Raw genomic sequence first — 21,090 nt, 5'->3', positions numbered from 1 at the left:
GAGTTTGCACATTCTCCCGTGTCTGCGTGGGTTTCCTCCCACAGTCCAAAAATGTACAGGTTAGGTGAATTGGCCATGGAAAATTACCCGTAGTGTTAGGTGAAGGGGTAAATGTAGGGGAATGGGTCTGGGTGGTTTGCGCTTCGGTGGGTTGGCATGGACTGGTTGGACCGAAGGGTCTGTTTCTGTTCTGTATGACTCAAGCCTGTGACCAGCCGAAACAGAGAAGGTTTGTTCAGGGAGAAATGGAGCATGAGAGGAACCTTCACTGTCAATGTGCAGCGGTGAAATTTGGGTGACAGACAGAGTACACAGACCTCCAAACAACCTGTCCGCACAACACTCCAACCACTACGTCCCCCTGTATGTCAGAGTGTGCAGACTGAACGTTGGACTTATCAGTCATCTCAAAATACATCAGGGGCTCTCAAAGAAGACAATGATATTTGTGACCTCTAGCACCCTACTCAACTAGCTGGTAGACACCACGTTCATTCACTTGGAGGAAAGTAGGATGTAAATATCACTTCCTTCTCACTCAATTATTTCCAATATTTCTGTTGGATTATTTGCCTTTGTGCAAGTCTACGAAACTACACCCTTGGTAAAATTGACTGTAAATTTACTCCAACTTTCAGTAAATATTTACTTTTCCATGGCTGACACTTCAACCTTTTAACTAATGCAGAAATGACTGCTTCTGCTCTGCTGGTTTTATGCTTTCAGTTCCTGCATTTACCTCTTTAGTACAGAGAAACTAACACTAGTCATAAACTCACACAACTACAAAGAGCTCTTTATGGTCGCAGGAATTTTTATTCATTTATAAGATGTGGGTGTCACTGGCAAGGCCAGCATTTATTGCCCATCCCAAATTGTCCTTGAGAAGGGGACAGTGAATACAACTAGCAGTTCACTTGGCCGTTTTAGAAGCCAGTTAAGAGGGAATGACATTGCTGTGGGTCTAGAGTTACATACAGGAGAAAGTGAGGACTGCAGATACTGGAGATCAGAGCTGAAAATGGTTGCTAGAAAAGCGCAGCAGGTCAGGCAGCATCCAAGGAGCAGGAGAATCGACGTTTCGGGCATGAGCCCTTCTTCATTCCTGAAGAAGGGCTCATGCCCGAAACGTTGATTCTCCTGCTCCTTGGATGCTGCCTGACCTGCTGCGCTTTTCCAGCAACACATTTTCAGCTCTAGAGTTACATACAACCACATAAGGAAGACAGGTGGCTTTTTTTAAAAATGATAATCCAGTTTTGTGGCTTCATGGGTTTTTTGTAAATCAACAATTTAACTTCCTCAGATACTATGGTTCAGGCTTTAGTTTAGTAACATCACCATGTTCGCTCTGAGTGAATGACGTGTGGTCTATCTTGAGGGTAGGCCTTTGGCACATTCTCTGCAGATACTTCATCCTGAATAGAACCGGTTTCAGGGTAGTGTTGCTTGCCTTTGCACCTTCCCTCTGGGGCAACTCCTATCTCAGGTAGAATGGGAATTGAACCCATGTCTTTAGTGTTACTTCGATGTTTGAGGCATCGAAGCCAACTGTGCCCCATTCCACCTCTTCCCCACTGCTTGGAGTTGGTAACGCAACTGGAAACTAGATTTCTGTCCATAAGTCACTGCGGATCCCCAGGTCATCATCAGCGCCCTCCATCTACACACGGCGATGGACATATACAACTATACAATGCAGTGGTGAGATAGTAAATCGAGTATTGTGTACAGCTTCCAGCTCAGCGAGCAAACCTACATCCAGAACCTCAACCTGAGCTACAAGTCTTCTCAAAACTTGCTAGTATTGTGCACAGTTTTAGTCCTCTTATTTGCGGAAAGATAGAATCAGAGATGAACAGCAGGGAAACAGAACTTTCGGTCCAACCCGACCAGATATCCCAACCCAATCTAGTCCCACCTGCCAGCACCCAGCCCATACCCCTCCAAACCCTTCCTATTCATATACCCATCCAAATGCCTCTTAAATGTTGCAATTGTACCAGCCTCCACCACATCCTCCTGAAGTGGCATTGAAGGCAGTTCAGAGGAGGTTCACTAGATTGATCCCAGAAACGAGGGGCTTGTCGTATTAAGAGAGATTGAACTGTTTAGGCCTATAGTCTCTGAAATTTAAAAGAACAAGGGGAGATTAAATTGAGATATTCAAGGTGATAAAAGACGTGGATAAAATAGACGTGGAGCAGATGCTTCCTCTTGTGGGACATTCTGGACAAGAGGTCACAGTCTTAGGGTAAGGGGTAGCAAATTTAAAACAGAGTCAAGGAGAAACTACTTGCCCCAAAAGATTGTGAATCTGTGGAACTCGCTGCTGCAAAGTGCGTTGGATGCTGGGACAGTGAATAAATTTAAGGAGGAGTTAGACAAAGTTTTTAATTGGTAATGGGTTGAAGGGTTATGGGGAGAAGATAGGAAAATGGGGGTGAGGAGCCTATCAGCCATGAGCGAATGGTGAAGCAGTCTGGATGGGGCAAGTGGCTTAATTCTGCTCCTAGATCTTATAATATGGTGTAAATCAAATTTGTGGTTTCAGCTTCACCAGTTTGGCCACCAACATAACTCTGACAGTCAGGTTACATCACAGATGCTGAACATGCCGTGGTCATCAAGAGTCATACTGGAGCTTTGGTTTCAGAGTTGGCACTCACACAGGCAGTATCACCATTTTCCTCTGCTGTCAACGAAAGCCTTTCAAACATGAAGGTCAACATTTAAAATCTTCATGTCAGTTTGCAATTAACCTTGAACTCATTCCCAGCTATCTAACCCTTTTGAAGTAGACAGTGGCTCAGTGGTTAGCACGCTGCCTCACAGCACCAGGGACTGGAGTCCGATTCTGCTCTCAGGTGACTGGCTATGTGGAGTCTGCATGGGCTTCCTACCACAGTCCAAAATGTGCAGGTTAGGTGGATTGGCCATGCTAAAGTGCCTATAGTATTCAGGGACAGTAGATTAGCCATGAGAAATGCTGGGTTACAGGGACAGGGGGTCTTCAGAGGGGGTCAGCGTGGACTTGATGGGTTGAATGGCCTACTCCAAACTGTAGGGATTCTATGATTCTAAACCACCCAAAGCCCTTGCTTGTCGGTCCATAGTCTGTGTCTTGCTCTACACCCTAAAGCTGAGAAACTTATGCTGATTTCACATTTGTTTATGGTACATTTATTTTACATTTCAGTGAACAATCAGCTTAATGAGTGTGACATGAGGTTCTGAGGAAAGCAGATAATTGAAAAATATTTACTATAATCTCCTAAACCAGCCCCCGGTTCGGGTTATGACGAGGGAGTGGGAATTGCTATCATTTCCTATTCCTCTTAAAATCAAGCCAAACTCCCTGTGGACTTTAATCTCGCTCGAAACTGTACAACAAATAAACTGTTAAAGGATCGATTCAACCTCTCTGGATTTCTATCCCACTCTGTAGCATGTTCAGGAAAGAGTGACAACAAAAAACTATAAGATAGAAAAGTGAAGCACTGTTCTTATTTCAGATTTCCAACATCTGCAAAGTGCTGGAGAAACTCAGTTCTGATTTTAAGGACGATCATTCATACTTATAAAGCATCATTAACATAGCCAAACATCCCAAGGCGTGACACAGGAGTGTTATCAAAATAAACTTGGCACAAAACATGCAAAGTTGTATTAAATGAGGCTGGAGAAACAGGTAGCTTTTAAGGAGTGGTTAATTGGAGCAGAGGGAAGTGGAGAGGTTTAGGGAGTGACGGCCAGTGCTTAGAGCACAGATATCTGAAGTCACAGCAGACAACTGTGGTTAAAAGGAAACTTGGATATGTGAGGAAGGATTCTGAGGACTGAGGGCAGGAATGCAAAGGGTGGAGAGCAGGAGTTGGTGAGTTTTTTTTAATTTGGTTTGACTTATTATTATCACACGCACGTACGTACTGTGGAAAGTTCTGTTTTACGTGCAGTATAGGCAGCTCATAGCATATAAAGTGCATTAGGGTAATAGAACAGAGCGAGGAATAGATGTTAAGGCTGCAGAGAAGTTGCACAAAGAGTAAGATCAACATCTAAATTTAAAATTTGAGAAGCCCATTTGGAAGACTAATAACAGCAGGAGAGAAACTGTTCTTGAATTTGTGTTTAAGCTTTTGTATCTTCTGCCTGATGGAAGAGATAAAACCAGGGTGGGAGGATTCTTTGATGACGTTGGCTGCCTTCCAGAGGTGGTGAGAAGTGTAGATAGAATCAACAGATGAAAGGCTGGCTTGCGTGATGGGCTGGGCTGTGTCACGACTCTCTGCAGTTTCTTATTTAAACACAAGGACATATGCCAGTCCCACCTGCCATCTCAGGAATCAGCATGGTACGTTTCTCAAGATGGCGGCAGCAGGTTAGGTAGCAAGTGCTCAGTGTGTGGCTGAAAGGCTACGTGCTCTAATTTGTCTTCTACTCTGGAATAAACCAACTAGTTTCTTTCCATATGTTCTAATCAACCTATTACACACCTCTGTCACAGTATTGGAATTAAACCCATGTCTCTTGGCTCAGTGCGAGGGACACTAAAACTACACTAGAATCCTCCAAGTTCTAGTTTCTGAATCAAATCCTTTAATCACCTTCAGCCCCTCAAACTACATTTTGCTTTTTAAAATAGTTGAAAGATCACAAAGCTAGTCTGCATTGCACTTAAAGTAGAGCATAACAGTGGCCTGTGAACAATTGTGGGAAAGGTACTGGGGCAGGAAACAGAAACAGTAAGGAAAGGCTAAGGCAGCAGTGAAGGAAATGGCCTAACCATTGGTTTCATTGCACAAGCGATGAACACATGACCTCAGAACATGGTTCTGGATTACTAGTCCAGTGACAGTAGCCTCCAAGAGGAGGCTGTGGTGTAGTGCCATTCAGCTCTTTGGCCTTGTTCAGCCAGTCAGGCCATGGCTTTGTGTGTCATAACTCAATCTTCCCAACATAGCCACAACTTTCATTCTCTCATATGCCACCCTAACCCAAAAATATATCAATTTTGGTTCCTAGTTTTCCAATGTGTGTGTGTGTGTGTGTGTGTGTGTGTGTGTGTGTGTACATAGCATGTGCTAAAAATCTGGCACTCTGAGTGTAGGAGGGCTTCTTCACATCACTCCCAAAAGCCCTGCATCTAATTTTAAAGCTATCACCCTTTGCTCTGGGCTCCTGTCACCAGAAGAATGACTTTCAACCTAGCTACCTTCCGTTTAAATCCTCGGGTCATCTTCAACGTCTTGTTTGTGCTAGCTACTGGATTTACTGTATGGCTTCCTACTCCGCAGAGATCAATCTATGAGGACTTAAAAGATGTGTTTCACTTCTAGTAATGGAACCATTTTTACAGGATGAAAAGACGACAAATACAATTGAATAAAGTGCAAAACAATATTGTGTTTTAAAATCTCCATATCTCTAGAAGGAACTATGATTAAAACAAAATTTAAACAACTACAACAGACTGAAATGATAAAAGAAAAATCCTATTCCTCTCAGGAATGTCACCCCCAACTGCACTGAGAGTTAAAGTTAAATGCCAATACTAAACCCACTCTGGTAGCTACCAGATGCAGAGCGGTTCTAAGAGTATTGAGAATTACTTGTGTTATTACATTAAAGATACACACTGCACAAGGTGAGGAAAATCCAACTTGCTCAGGAGCAAGGACTACACAATTGGTCTGCTGTGCAGCAAGGTCACCATAAAAAGGGTCAGGTAACACAAAACTGGGTATACAACCCTTGACCTAAGGCGTGGGGAGAATTACTGAATCACTTTCAAACTAGTAAGACATAAAGAGCAATTCTCACCACTCTGGCTCAGCAAAAGCTCCTTTGTAGTCTCAATTTATCGCAGGCGAGACATTTATAATCTCAGATTCAGATGGTTGTGCAAATTCACAACAGATTAATGTAAGAGATAATAGCTTATCGATAGCTTAAAAAACACAACTGTAACAGAAGAGACATGTATGAATTCAAAAAATTAACATGTTAAACTTTGGAGAGGTGATTTCCAACAATACCCAGTCTTTCATTCCCCAAGATTAGACCAATTTAACATATGCTTAACAATCCACAATAAAGCTCAAATGGTGCCAATTTATGGGAAGCACATGTTTAACATATAGCTTTTCCTCGCTGCTCGTTTATTTCAAGTGTGTTAGCAGCTGAGGAGAAAGTAACTCAGGATAAACATGGCAAGCACAGTTACACGAAGAACACCCATCAGAAATATGCCTTCATTCAATAATTTGTACAGCAAATCTAGTTAAATATGTAAACAGAGAAAGGACAGGTTAATATTTAGACCACTTAACCAGGAGATTCTGACCAAGCTAAATGCATTCCTGCGTTTCATTGCAGATCTCAAGTTCCCTTCACTGCTTCACACACTTAACAGCATGGTTTACACTTTAAAATTGCAGGGTGGAGTTGGAGGAATAAACCAAATCTCAAACATAAGGAAGAATAAAGGTTTCACATAAAGACAACAAGCCACACAGGAAGAAGGAGTTAACTGGCACACTGCATTCTATGAACACACACACACGTGATCCAATAGCTGGATTGGAGTACAACAATAACATCTACAAATACTTGGGACACAGATGAAACTATGTAATACACACACACACACACACACACAGAGAGAGAGACCAAAGTCCCATGCAGATGCTCGCTAACATCAAGTTAATCATTTCATTAATTTAATCAGTTTCAGAAAAGTCAAAGTTGAGACTATGGGATGAAATTACTTGCTAACTAACATGGGTAACCTATGATAAGCAAATGATGTTTAAAACTATGGTGATTCATATGCATCTTCATGTCTCCCTCAGTGAAATACTAGCTGTGTTGCATGGGCACGTGATGGTCATTTCATGTAGATATCAAACAAATGGGATAAGGCTGCTGGGTTGCAGACAGCATGTTTAAATAAATAATTTACTTGATAAGTAAAACTACGACATCATTTTAAATTGGACAGGCTTTTCTGGAACAGTTTGATTCTAGTTTCACAAAGATAAAGGAAAATGTTAAATGGAAAACATAAAGTTAGCTTGCTCACTCTCTTCAATCTTGGGATCTTGCAGCTTATTCTAATGTTTTGATTCATGAACAGGTTTCCACAAAAAAGAACCTCCTGTCGGAATATTGTTAAATAACTGAACATATATAGCACTTTCCAAAATTAGCAGCACTTCATGAAGTAAAAAGGTAAAGTTGCCATAGTTTTACCAGGCCATGGGCTGCTCTCCCATGAGCAAGACAGAGTGTGAGAGTGAGTAGGTAGTGGTTTAACCTGAGGATCACAATGACTCAGGCAAGAGGAGAGGTAGAGAAGGCAAGATCCTTGTGGTAACCTCAGCCAGTGCAGGAATTCAACTCACGCTGTTGGTGTCACTCTGGATTACACACCAACCCTCCAGCCAACTGAGCTAACCAATCCCCACTTCATGAAGAGAACGGGGCAATCTGACCCACTGTACCTGTGCCAACTCTCTAGTAGACTTCTCCAATTAATCCCACTCACTGCTTATTCTCCATAGTCCTGAAATGGCTATTTTAGAATGACAGATCCAATTCCTTTTCACTTGTTACTAAAAAATCAGCTCCCTTCACCATTCCAGGCAGTGCATTTCAGATCATAACAACTCACTGGGTACAAATGGAGATGAAATAACTGTTGCTATCTGGGCAACAGCCACATTGAAATTAACGCTGCCTGAACAAAAAGAGCCATGTTAAAATGATCATGTGCTTTTTTTAAACAGGTCAATTCAGATTGTGACAAAACCCTGCTTAAATAAGCAGACGGAACATTTTATACCCAGAGGACAAAATCAACAGTGACAATCTGAACTGTCAGCCTAGATTACGTGCTTAAGATTGTAGAATAGAACTGAAAGCTAGAACCCACCTCCAAAGTTGTGAGCGCTGCCAAATGAGCAAAGCTGATACAAAAGGTACAGAGGAGACCCAACAAGGGTCATCCATACAGATTAAGGGCCTCGCCAGAAAGTTCATTCCACACATCAAGTCCCTCCCTATGCAAAGAAAGAGGTAACATGTAGCTGTGTCCAATATTTATGACTTAATGTCACCTATTGACTAAGTTGAAAAATGTGGTGCTGGAAAAGCACAGCAGGTCAGGCAGCACTGAAAGAGCAGGACAGTTGACGTTTCAGACATAAGCCCTTCATCAGGAATGTTGCATCTGCACTTTCTCCCTGTTACTAATTGACTGTCTACATTGTTTTCTATACTTCTCAGAGGCGTCTTCTCAAAGTAATCTAACATCTAAGTAATCTAACATGCACCCACTAACCATTCAGCGAGACGTTATTACATAACAAAAAACATCCCTTCAGAGAATGCAACAAATCCAAAACTGCTCAGCCCCTCCCCAACTCCACAGCACAGACTAACAAAGCAGGCCAAATCTCAAATGCTGACCTACTTTTACATTCAGGTTCTATTCGGCTTGCTCTACCACTTGGCATTTTGTTTTCACTTAAATAAAACAGTGAAACCTAATTTCTAACCTTTAGAATATTGTGGAGCTGTTATTCTTCTTAGAGCAGAGAATGCTGAGAGGTGATTTGGTGGACATGTTTAACATTGTAAAGGCATTAATTAAGAAAAACTAGTCCTAATGGCTGAAAGGTGCACAACCAGAGAGCACAGATCCAAGGCAATTGGTGACCAGATTCAACAGTAGCTTTCAAAATTAAACTGGATAAAAACCTCAGCATATTTTTCCCTCCCAAGTGTAAGAACAGGACAGTGGGACAAACAGGATTACTTTTCACAGAAGTTGGCAGGGATTTGACGGGCCAAATGGCCTCCTGTATGATGATGCAGGTTAAAGGCAACATCCACTTTATGATAGCCCCATTCCCCTGAATTATCTCCTTGCCCCCTTTGTACTTGCTTAAACGCTATTCCTATTTAACTCCTTGGAGTTGGGCCGAAAGATTATCAATCTGAAATACTAACTCTGGTTTCAACATTCTAGCTGTTTTTCAAAAAAATTTAGATTTCCAGCATTGCAGTACTGTGTGTGACCACTGGCTGAATAAAGTTATCATCTGGTGAATATCACTGGTTTTATTGTATAATGCTGGGAAGGCATAATAGAAAAGTGCGGAGCCATCTAATTACCTAACGTTAGTTTTACTAAGAATGCCAGCAAAGGAGTCAGTCCCATCTCCTCATCCTTCCTAAAATTATTTCAGGTTTTTTTCTCGATTCACCATGAATATTGTGGCTTCGAATTGTTACAGTTGAGAGGGGTGGAGAAGAGGAAGGAAGACACTTGTTATCTCATACCAGTCATGCACAAGTCCAGCACTCTGAGCAGAAACTGAAGCATTAACCACAACAAAGGATTTTCATTGAAGTGGTCTTGTGACTTCACAGTTCCACTTGCAGAAGTGTGGTAAAAACCTTCTTGTGCTAAGCTGGTGATTGGATAGATGACTTCTTTATTTCCAGAAGGACTGACCATTTTGAGGTGGTGCAGTTAGGAGCTCTTCGAAAGCTGACAGGGATTATTAAATGGGCCAAACAGCTTCGTTCCATGCTGTATAATACCATTCTACAATGATGTAGATTAAAAATTATAGCCAGTCTCTCATCTCTTTCCTTCTATTATTTCCCTGCACTTGTCTGAAAAGATCGAAGGAAGCTGGCATCAAAATGAATGAGCAGAGGGATGGAAAGGGAATCACAAATCCTTTAATTGGCAATGAGACAGTGAGGAAATGACTTACTCTGTTTATTTCCGAACTGTTTTTGTTTCCTGTTTGGCTGTTAAAGATATGGGAAGGAGCAAACACGGGGATTCTAAGTAGCTCGCTGAGCGTGGGTTAACCAACTTGGTGACAATAGTTTGGCCCTCAGTAGATGCCAGGTACTCAGTTATTTCTGGGGAGGTGGAGGAGAAAAGTAAAGTGGACGAGAACTAGACCCAGTTTGCAATTCCTAAGTGTCTAATTTTGGATGCTGGTGGATAAACACTGAAAAAGATGATAAGGACGAACCACCCTGCCCAATGGTTTCCAAAAAGGATAGCTGAGATAACAAAGCATCCACAGCCCAAGCTGCAATGTTAAAAAGATATTTTAAAGAACATTGCAAGCTGGGTTGGGGGTGTGAGGGACAAGGTGTTGCAGCACCATGACAGGTTAAATAAAGGTTACTACGTGCACTGCTGACATGACTTGTGATTGTCAAGGTAGTCCTCTCAGTTACAAGCATGTAAATGGCAGTACAACAGAACAGGAATCAGCCCTGGCTCCCCTGACTGTGCAAGTACAAGGCCACCTCTGTATCTGCACTTTCTTGCCAACTCGGAAGCTCTATGCAGCTCAGTTGGAATTAGCACATCATGAAAGAGTTAGCAGACTGAATGGAAACAGCAATGCATTGGCCTTGGAGCAGGAGGGCAGGAGTTCAGTGCCTCAGGGATCCCGAGCAGTTAGCAGGTTCTCTACAATACAACCAGAACATCTGCCCAGCAAGAGGCAGTGAGTGGGGGATAGTTATACAATAAACCACTTGGGTATGATCAACGCAAGAAATTTACAATGACAGGATTGGAGTGGGTGGAGGTGTGCGTGCGCGCCTGTGGGGGGGCGGAAATGGTTAAGAGCATGCAATGCAATCCTGGATACCTGGCAATTTGCTGCCATCTGGTTACTGAGATATGGATTTAAATTTCCTTACGGAGAAAGATGATTGACAAGAGATTTCCTAACAGGTTGAAGGTATGCTAAACACAGCGTGTTTTAATGAGAGCCAAAATCACCGTTGCCTCAAATAATAAATAAATGGATGGTCAAGAAATCATTTACCAACAAGTACCCCGCCTCCTTTTTGCCACAGAAGGAGTAAAACTATCCAGGACATTCCAACGTTCTTCAACGTAAGAAAGAAGGTAGTTGTGGATTTGGTGGACAAAGATCAATACAAATGCAAGAACGTGAAAAAGCACAGGGAGAGGTATTGGAGCAAAGTGAGCAGCTGATTGCCTTTGAAAAGAAGAAAAAAACACGTGCAATTCTTTCTCCCTGCCCTTCAACGTCGAGCCAAGCACAAACGATTCAGGAACAGAATGAACACGATGTCCTGTCCTGGTCCACTGCCTCAGTTGCTGAGGGTAAGGTTTTTGCTACATTGTACAGCAGTGTCTGAGGTCCGACAGCTGAGAAACCAGAGCACTTGCAGGTTAGACAGAGCCATTCACATCTGTGCTGCTGAAATCAAGCCAATTTTGTCTCCTCGACGGCTTCTATCTGCAGTAATTGTTTGGTCTGGTTCAGGACCCAGGTAATATTTGGTCTCTCTTGTGGGTTAGTCACCATTGTAGAGGTTAGCAGATGCTGCAGGGCCTGTGAGTACCTACAATGTAAAAAGAGTAGAGGAAAATTCAGCCAAAACCAAAATTAGCACTCAGAAAAAAGCCTTCACAGCGCAGAAACAAGCCGTTCAGCACTGCAGGTCAATGCCAATGTTAAAATCTCTCACACGCCTCTTACCATTCCTTCCTCACCTAACACAATCACTATGCCCTCTAGTCCTTTGCCTTTCATGTACTCACCTAGCTTCCTCAGAGGGTTGGTCAGTTCAGTTAGCTGATTGTTGACATCACTTTGCATTGCATAGCAGCCAATGTGGGTTCAAATCTCACATTGGTTGAGGTTACCATGAAGGATTCTCCATGCCAACCTTTCCCTCACCTGAGGCATGGTGACCCTCCGACTGAACCACCACTAGTTATTTCCTTCTAAAGATAGACAATAGCTGCTCTATGGTGACTTTATCTCTTACCTAGCTTCCTCTTAAATGCATCAATGTTTTTCACCTTTTCACCTGCTTTGCGGCAGAGAGTTCCACATTATTACCATTTCCAGGTATATAACTTTCTCCAGAATTCTTTCCTGGATTTAAACAAAAGTGTTTCATATTTATGGCTCCCAGATGATGCAACTGCTCTAGATTGGAGATATCCTTTCAGTACCTATTTTATCAAGGCCCTTCAGAATATGGTTACGCTCCACTTACACCATCTTTCATTCTTCTAAACTTCAGAGAACATAGAACAAATTCTCTCAGAGGGACCAGTCTACAGTACCATCTTCAATGCAGTATAACCTTCCTTCAGCATGCACTGCAACACTGTACAGCAGTCCAGGTATTGCCTGACTAAAGACATGAACAATGGAAATGTTTTCTCCAATACTTCTCTCACCCCTTCCACGAGATAGCTTTATTTATGGATGGGGGAACAATTGATGTTTCAAAGCACTTTCCAGGCAATGTTGCACAATGTTGCAATCTGACCTTTTTTTAAAGCAAGTGATTTGGTTGAGGGATAAATGCCTCTTTAGAATAATGAGTATGGAATCATTTACATCTACCCAAGGCTCTTAGTTGGGACATCATGTGTAAGAGGAGAAAGTGAGGTCTGCAGATGCTGGAGATCAGAGCTGAAAATGTGTTGCTGGAAAAGCGCAGCAGGTCAGGCAGCATCCAGGGAACAGGAGAATCGACGTTTCGGGCATAAGCCCTTCCTGAAGAAGGGCTTATGCCCGAAACGTCGATTCTCCTGTTCCCTGGATGCTGCCTGACCTGCTGCGCTTTTCCAGCAACACATCACGTGCAAGACGTTGGTGAGGTCTCTTCTGGAGTAGTGTGTACAATTATGGTCGCCTTGTTACAGGAAAGATGCTACTAAAGTTCAGAAAATATTTACCAGGATGTTACTGCAAATGGAGGGCTTGAGATTTGGATGGGAGCATAAGAGGTACAGTTAGCAAGTTTGCAGATGACCCCAAAATTGGAGGTGTAGTGGGCAGTGAAGAGGGTTACCTCAGATTACAACAGGATCTTGACCAGATAGGCCAATGGGCTGAGAAGTGGTAGATGGAGTTTAATTCAGATAAATGGGAGGTGCTACATTTTGGGAAAGCAAATCTTATATGCTTAATGGTAAGGTCCTAGGGAGTGCTGCTGAACAAAGAGACCTTGGAGTGCAGGTTCATAGCTCCTTGAAAGTGGAGTCGCAAGTAGACAGAACAGTGAAGAAGGTGTTTGGTATGCTTTTCTTTATTGGTCAGAGTATTGTGTACAGGAGTTGGGAGGTCATGTTGCGGCTGTACAGGACATTGGTTAGGCCACTGTTGGAATATTGCATGTAATTCTGGTCTCCTTCCTATTGGAAAGATGTTGTGAAACTTAAAAGGGTTCAGAAAAGATTTACAAGGATATTGGCAGGGTTGGTGGATTTGAGCTACAGGGAGAGGCTGAACAGGCTGGGACTGTTTTCTCTGGTGCGTCGGAGGCTGAGGGGTGACCTTATAGAGGTTTACAAAATTATGAGGGACGTGGATAGGGTAAATAGGCAAACTCTTCTCCCTGGGGTTGGGGAGACTAGAACTAGAGGGCATAGGTTTAGGGTGAGAGGGGAAAGATATAAAAGAGACCTACGGGGCAACTTTTTCACGCAGAGGGTGGTACGTGTATGGAATGAGCTGCCAGAGGAAGTAGTGGAGGCTAGACAATAGGTGCAGGAGTAGGCCATTCTGCCCTTCGAGCCTGCACCACCATTCAATATGATCATGGCTGATCATCCTTAATCAGTATCCTCTTCCTGCCTTATCTCCATAACCCTTGATTCCACTATCCTTGAGAGCTCTATCCAACTCTTTCTTAAATGAATCCAGGGACTGGGCCTCCACTGCCCTCTGGGGCAGAGCATTCCACACACCCACCACTCTTTGGGTGAAGAAATTTCTCCTCATCTCTGTCCTAAACGGTCTACCCCGTATTTTTAAGCTGTGTCCTCTGGTTCGGCACTCACCCATCAGCAGAAACATGTTTCCTGCCTCCAGAGTGTCCAATCCATTAATAATCTTATTTGTCTCAATCAGATCTTCTAAACTCAAGGGTATACAAACCCAGTCACTCCAGTCTTTCAGAATAAGATAGTCTCACTATTCCAGGAATTGACCTCGTGAACCTACGCTGCACTCCCTCAATAGCCAGAATGTCTTTCCTCAAATTTGGAGACCAGAACTGCACACAATACTCCAGGTGTGGTCTCACCAGGGCCCTATACAGCTGCAGAAGAACCTCTTTGCTTCTATACTCAATCCCTCTTGTTATGAAGGCCAGCATGCTATTAGCCTTCTTCACTACCTGCTGTACCTGCATGCTTACCTTCATTGACTGGTGTACAAGAACACCCATATCTCTCTGTACTGCCCCTATACCTAAATGGATTCCATTTAGGTAGTATTCTGCCTTCCTGTTCTTGCCACCAAAGTGGATAACCATACATTTATCCACATTAAACGGCACCTGCCATGCATCTGACCACTCACCTAACTTTGAGGAGAAAGTGAGGTCTGCAGATGCTGGAGATCAGAGCTGGAAATGTGTTGCTGGAAAAGCGCAGCAGGTCAGGCAGCATCCAGGGAACAGAAGAATCAACGTTTCGGGCATAAGCCTGAAGAAGGGCTTATGCCCGAAACGTCGATTCTCCTGTTCCCTGGATGCTGCCTGACCTGCTGCGCTTTTCCAGCAACACATTTCCAGCACTCACCTAACTTGTCCAGGTCACCCTGTAATCTCCTAACATCCTCATCACATTTCATCCTGCCACACAGCTTAGTATCATCAGCAAATTTGCTAATGTTATTGCTAATACCATCTTCTATATCATTAACATATATTGTAAAAAGCTGCAGTCCCAGTACTGATCCCTGCTGTACCCCACTGGTCACTGCCTGCCATTCCGAAATGGAGCCGTTTATCACTACTCTTTGTTTCCTGTCAGCCAACCAACTTTCAATCCAAGTTAGTACTTTGCCCCCAATACCATGCGCCCTAATTTTGCTCACTAACCTCCTATGTGGGACTTTATCAAAAGCTTTCTGAAAGTCCAGGTACACTACATCTACTGGATCTCCCTCGTCCATCTTCAAAGTTACATCCTCAAAAAATTCCAGGAGATTAGTCAAGCATGATTTCCCCTTCATAAATCCATGCTGACTCTGACCAATCCTGTTACTACTATCCAGATGTGTCGTAATTTCATCCTTTATAATAGACTCCAGCATCTTTCCCACCACTGAGGTCAGACTAACTGGTCTATAATTTCCTGTTTTCTCTCTCCCACCTTTCTTAAAAAGTGGTACAACATTAGCCACCCTCCAATCCGCAGGAACTGATCCCGAATCTATCGAACTCTGGAAAATAATCACCAACACATCCACGATTTCTCGAGCCACCTCCTTCAGTACCCTGGGATGTAGACCATCAGGCCCCGGGGTCTTATCAACCTTCAGACCTAACAGTCTCTCCAACACCAAATCCTGGCAAATATAAATTCCCTTAAGTTCAGGTTCTTCAGCCACTGTTACCTCAGGGAGATTGCTTGTGTCTTCCCCAGTGAACACAGATCTGAAGTACCAATTTTAGTCTTAACCATTTTTTTGCCTTTCACATACCTAAAAAAACTTTTACTATCCTCCTTTATATTATTGGCCAGTTTACCTTCGTACCTCATTTTTCTCTGCGTTATTTCCTTCTTAGTAATCCTCTGTTGTTCTTTAAAAGTTTCCCAGTCCTCCGTTTTCCCACTTACCTTTGCTATGTTATACTTTTTCTCTTTTAACGTTATATGTTTCTTAACGTCCCTCGTCAGCCACGACCACCTCTGCTTTCTCCTAGGATCTTTCTTCCTTTTTGGAATGAACTGATCCTGCAACTTCTGCACTATACACAGAAATATCTGCTATTGTTCCTCCACTGTCATCCCTGCTAAGGTATTGCACCATTGAACTTTGGCCAGCTCCTCCCTCATAGCTCCATAGTTCCCTTTATTCAACAGAAATATTGTCACTTCCGATTCTACCCTCTCCCTCTCAAATTGCAGATTGAAGCTTATTGTATTATGGTCACTACTTCCCAATGGCTCCTTCACTTCGAAGTCCCTGACCAATTCTGGTTCGTTGCACAATACCAGATCCAGAATTGCCTTCTCCTTGGTCGGCTCCAGCACCAGCTGCTCTAAGAATCCATCTCTGAGGCACTCCACAAAGTCTCTTTCTTGAAGTCCAATACCATCCTGATTCTCCGAGTCTACCTGCATGTTGAAATCCCCCATAACAACAGTAGTAACATCTTTGCGACTGGCCAATTTCAGCTCCTGATTTAACTTACATCCGACATCCAGACTACTGTTTGGGGGCTTGTAGATAACTCCCAAGAGGGTCTTTTTACCCTCAATATTTCTCACCTCTATCCACACTGACTCTACATGCCCTGATTCTAGTTCCCCCTGCGCAAGGGGTTGAATATCATCCCTTACCAACATGGCCACCCCACCCCCTCTGCCTGTCAGTCTGTCCTTACGATAGCATGTGTAGCCTTGAATATTCATTTCCCAGGCCCTGTCCACTTGAAGCCACGTCTCAGTTATCCCCACAATATCGTATCTGCCAATTTCCAAAAGAGCCTCAAGCTCATTCATCTTATTTCTAATGCTTCGTGCATTCATGTATAGTATTTTTAATTTGTTACTGCCCTCACCCTTCCCATCAACTCCTATAACACTCAACCTTACAGCATGATTCCTTTCTGAGTTTTCTGCCTCATTGATACAGTTGTCTTTCTTGACTTCCCTTGTTCTAATCTTCCCTCCAATTTCCTTCTTAAACATCCAGTTTGTCCCCTCCCCCGCTAGTACAATTGCAACATTTAAGAGGCATTTGGATGAATATATGAATAGGAAGGGTTTGGAGGGATATGGGCCGGGTACTAGCAGGTGGGACTAAATTGGCTTGGGATATTTGGTAGGCATGGATAGGTTGGACCGAAGGATCTGTTTTCATGCTGTACATCTCTATGACTGGGACTTTTTTCAGTGGAGCACAGGAGATTGAGGGGTCACCTTATTGAGGTTTATAAAATCACCAGGGGCATTGATAACAGGATTGAGAAGGATCTTTTCCCTAGGGTGGGGAAGGAGTCCAAAACTAGGGGGCATATTTTTAAGGTGAGAGGAGAAACATTTAAAAAAGGACAAGAGGCAATTTGTTTTTAAAAAACACACAGGGTCGTTTGTGCGTGCAACGAACTGCCAGAGAAAATGGTGAATGTAGGTACAGTTACAACTTTTAAAATACATTTGAATAACTTCATAAATAGAAAAGGTTTGGAGGGATATGTGCCAAGTGCAGGCAGGTGGGTCTAGTTTAGTTTGGGAACATGGTTGGCTTGGATTGGTGAGACCAAAGGGTCTGATTCCATGTAACCACTCTAATCTAGACTCTGATTCCATGCTGTATGATTTTGTAACTAACTGCTGCCCCCTCCCACACTGCTCCCAGTCTAGATATTGTGCTCAAGTCTCCAGAATCGGACTCTGGTCAAATACCTGCCGATTTAGAAGAGCTCTATTGAGGGAATTTCAGAAAGATACTGTAACTGTGCAGGCCAGATCTTGCCTTCCTATTTGCTTGACATCCTGACATCTCTCTCTTGACACAACCATGATCCAAGTTGTCAGATCCACAGTCATATTTCTGTGCAAGTCCAAATGATCATACTGGAAATGGCAGCAGCAAAATTCAGTCACGGGCTTTGATAACAGACACTGGAGCATTATGCCTTGGTTCCACATCGTGGGAGACAGTTGGAACTGTGCTGCTCCAATCTTCAGCTCGGTCCTATGGCAAAAGGCAATCCTTAACTTACACACATTTTCAGTAACGGTTTTGCAAGTACAGTGTCCATTTCATGAACGTTAGGAGAAGTATGTGAATAAGACTAAGAGAGGGAGAACTCAAGACTGTTAAATCTTTGGCCTTTCAAACTGTACTTTCAAAATCTTCATAAGCGTAATAACTTCTGTTATATTTTCTCCCACTAAAGCAAACCCTTACAAAAACCAAACAGCAACTTTCAAAATGGTCCTTACCTGCAGCCTTCTGGAATGGTTATTTCATTCTGTACAGCCAAGGCAACAGAGTCCCCCTTGTGAAAGATGCCATCATACGGTCCTTCTAGGAACATCATAGCATACAACACGCAGCCTAGGGACTGAAAATGAAATCAGTCACTGCAAGAGACCAGGAACTAAAAGCAACTTATGTATATCATGGCACGGTCACACAATTCATGGACATTAAGAAAAAACACAGTAAATAGCAACAAGTGAGTTGGAGACCGAATCCAGTCTCTTGGAACCAATAAATGATTCAGCACAACAGGCCATTTGGCAAATCAAGCTTTTCAAAGAGTAATCCAGTTAGTCCCATTCCCCATACTCTTCCCCATACCCCGGAAATTTTACTCCCCCAGCAGTTATTCTCTTCTTTTTCAAGGCAGTATTATTTCAAACCAGACTGTCAAACTTATGTTACAATTTGGCTAGGGACCAATAATTCTTATTAGTAAGGGTAGATAAAGTGTTAGGTCTAGGGACTAAGAACAAGCCGCAAGGTTCCACAGTTTTGAACAAACAACCATAAACTTTACCACACAAAGTAGCACGACCATGAATTCATTGTCTATTGTCAGAAAAACCCACCTGGTTCACTGATTTCCTTTAGAAATGGGAACTGCCATCCTCATCTGGTCTGGCCTCTATGTGACTTCACAGCCACAGCAATGTGGTTGCAATTAGGCATGGGGAATATTGGCCTAGCTACTGACTCCCTTGCCCCTCAAATGAATCAAAGACAGCCTCCTACCTACCCAAATGTCTGTGCGTTCGTCTATGATACAGTGACTTGCCACGTTGAAGAGTTCAGGAGCTCGGTACGATATGGTGCAACGCTGGGCTGCCCAGTCCTGGAAAATAGCAACTAAATATCAACATAGCAGTGAGTAACATGGAATATCCAGTACAGAAATAGGCCAACTGGTTCAAGACAGTGTACCGCAGCTCCCACCTTTCTTCATCACATTTCTATCCCTTCTTCCCCTTGTGTTTATCTAGTTTCCCAGCAAATGCACCTATGATAGACACCCTGACCATCTATGTCAGAGAATTTCACAATTTCATGATTCTCTGGTGAAAGATGTCTCTCCTCAATTCCCTACTGGATATATTCGTGACTTTCTACTTTTGGTCACTAGTTCTGGTTTCTCACAGAAGGGGAAGTATCTTCTCCTCTGTTGCGCTTCACAATCTATCAGGCTAACCCCTCAATTTTCACTTTTCTACTGATATGAATCCAGTTCAGTCTTTCCATAGGTCTAGTCTCATCCTTGATGTTTTATGCACCTAATCCATTGCCTCTATGCCTCTTCACTGCACAGAAATCAGAGCTGTACACTGGGTAGAACACACTTACCAGTATAAAATTTTGTCCAAGCTTAACATTAACTTCTGCTTTCCAATTCTAATTTGCTAGAAACGCTATATCAGAATAAACTCTGATCTCTCTTTTCTTCCCACCAGTTGCTTTGTTTGTTGTTTATGGTCTTTAGAATTAGAATCCCTACAGTGTGGGAACAGGTCATTTGGCCCAACATGTCCACTCTGACCTTCCGAAGAGTATCCCAGCCAGAGCCATTCCCCAACTCCTATTACTTTTCATTTATCCTGACTAATGCATCTAGCCTACACATGCCTGAACACTGTGGGCAATTTAGCATGGCCAATTCACCCTAACCTGAACATCTTTGGATTGTGGGAGGAAACCGGAGCACCCGGAGGAAACCCACGTAGACATGGGGAGAATGTGCAAACTCCACACTTTGGTCGCCCAAGACTGGAATTGAACCCAGATCCCTGGCGCAGTGAGGCACCAGTGCTAACCACTGAGCCACCTGTGTTATTATTTTGTGTGACTGATGTATCTATAAGCCTAGATCGCTGCTCTAACATCAAATTTAGACTCTCATTTTTGAAGCAGTACAGTCAGGTCTGCTATAACGCACGTTTCTGCAGTTTTAATTGGTATAACGTCATTGAAGAATCTAGCCCATTATTAGTAGAATGCGAACTTTCCTTACCCGTATTCGCTAAAACGCAATTCCAATCCTATTGCTTTAGGTGGTGCTGCTATTACATGATTTCCTTATAATGCTGGATTGCACAGGAATGAAACTATCACGTTATATTAGAACAGACAGCATGTGGTCTCCATTTTTTCCCCTAACAAAGTGCACCATCCTACCCTTAACCATGTTGACACTAATGCACATTAATTCTGCAGTTTATTAATGTTGTGTCTCACATTTTGCCCTCTAATTTAATACGCAGGTACACTTTTAGAAGAGAAAATGGCTGTTGTGTTAGGGCAATGCTTTACATCAGTGATCCTATGAAATCTGCAAAGGTTCGATGAATTTGGTTCTGCTCAGGGTAGCAGAGTTCCCTCACCTTAAATCCTGGCAGCTTCCATTCAATCATTCACCGATTGTTAGCTCAGTTGGCTGGATGGTTGGTCTGCGATGCAGTGACACCAACAATTCTGTAAAGGCTGAGCTCACTGTGTATGGCCCACCATCTCATTCTCACCCCTCACCTGAGATGTGGTGACCTTTAGGTTAAATTCACCACCTGTTCTCTCTCTCCCTTTCTAATGAGTGTGTTATGGTCCTCTGGGATTATGGTGATTTTCACTTCATGTCCATTGAAAGTGAATGAAATAATTTTTACATATTCAGATGCGACAAGACCGCTGGGACTCATGTGAGAGTGCCTCAAAACGGTCACAGACTCGGCTTTGGACACACTAGGATTCCAACGATGGAAAAGAGGGGTCAGCAAGGCCTCACTCTCTGCTCATTCCTGAAGAAGGGCATGTGCCCGAAACGTCGAATCTTCTGTTCCCTAGATGCTGACTGACCTGCTGTGCTGTTCCAGCAATAAAGTTTCAGCTTTGATCTCCAGCGTCTGCAGACCTCACTTTCTCCTCACAAATATGGGGACATGAATCCTCATTCAACATTCTCAGCTACAAAGCTTCAAACTATTATTAGATAAAATACAAATAATTACAACAAAATTACAATAAAATATAACATATGAATTCTCTTCACTCCAGT

At 42.9% G+C, this 21,090-nt stretch overlaps 1 protein-coding gene and 1 long non-coding RNA gene across 2 annotated transcripts in view; one reads left to right on the top strand and one right to left on the bottom strand.

Moving 5' to 3' along the window:
• The first annotated feature begins 3,750 nt into the window (after positions 1-3,750).
• On the top strand, positions 3,751-21,077 carry LOC148149679 (uncharacterized). The gene is made up of 3 exons (XR_015757735.1): positions 3,751-3,877; positions 10,906-11,179; positions 20,710-21,077. It is a non-coding gene; the product is annotated as an uncharacterized LOC148149679 (long non-coding RNA).
• stk16 (serine/threonine kinase 16) overlaps positions 5,387-21,090 on the bottom strand; it is a 31,277-nt gene continuing 15,573 nt past the window's right edge. The window contains exons 6-8 of the mRNA XM_043694290.2: positions 18,787-18,882; positions 18,008-18,129; positions 5,387-11,421 (exon numbers count right to left, since the gene is read on the bottom strand). Of these exons, the coding sequence (XP_043550225.1) occupies positions 11,283-11,421; positions 18,008-18,129; positions 18,787-18,882 (357 nt within the window). The 3' untranslated portion in view covers positions 5,387-11,282. The remainder of the gene's footprint in view (positions 11,422-18,007; positions 18,130-18,786; positions 18,883-21,090) is intronic.

This window comes from Chiloscyllium plagiosum, unplaced genomic scaffold, assembly GCF_037043375.1.
Source record: "Chiloscyllium plagiosum isolate Xiang-an unplaced genomic scaffold, Cpla_swu_hap1 HiC_scaffold_7, whole genome shotgun sequence".
In the NCBI taxonomy this organism is placed as follows: domain Eukaryota; kingdom Metazoa; phylum Chordata; class Chondrichthyes; order Orectolobiformes; family Hemiscylliidae; genus Chiloscyllium; species Chiloscyllium plagiosum.
This window is presented reverse-complemented; position numbering and strand designations above follow the sequence as displayed.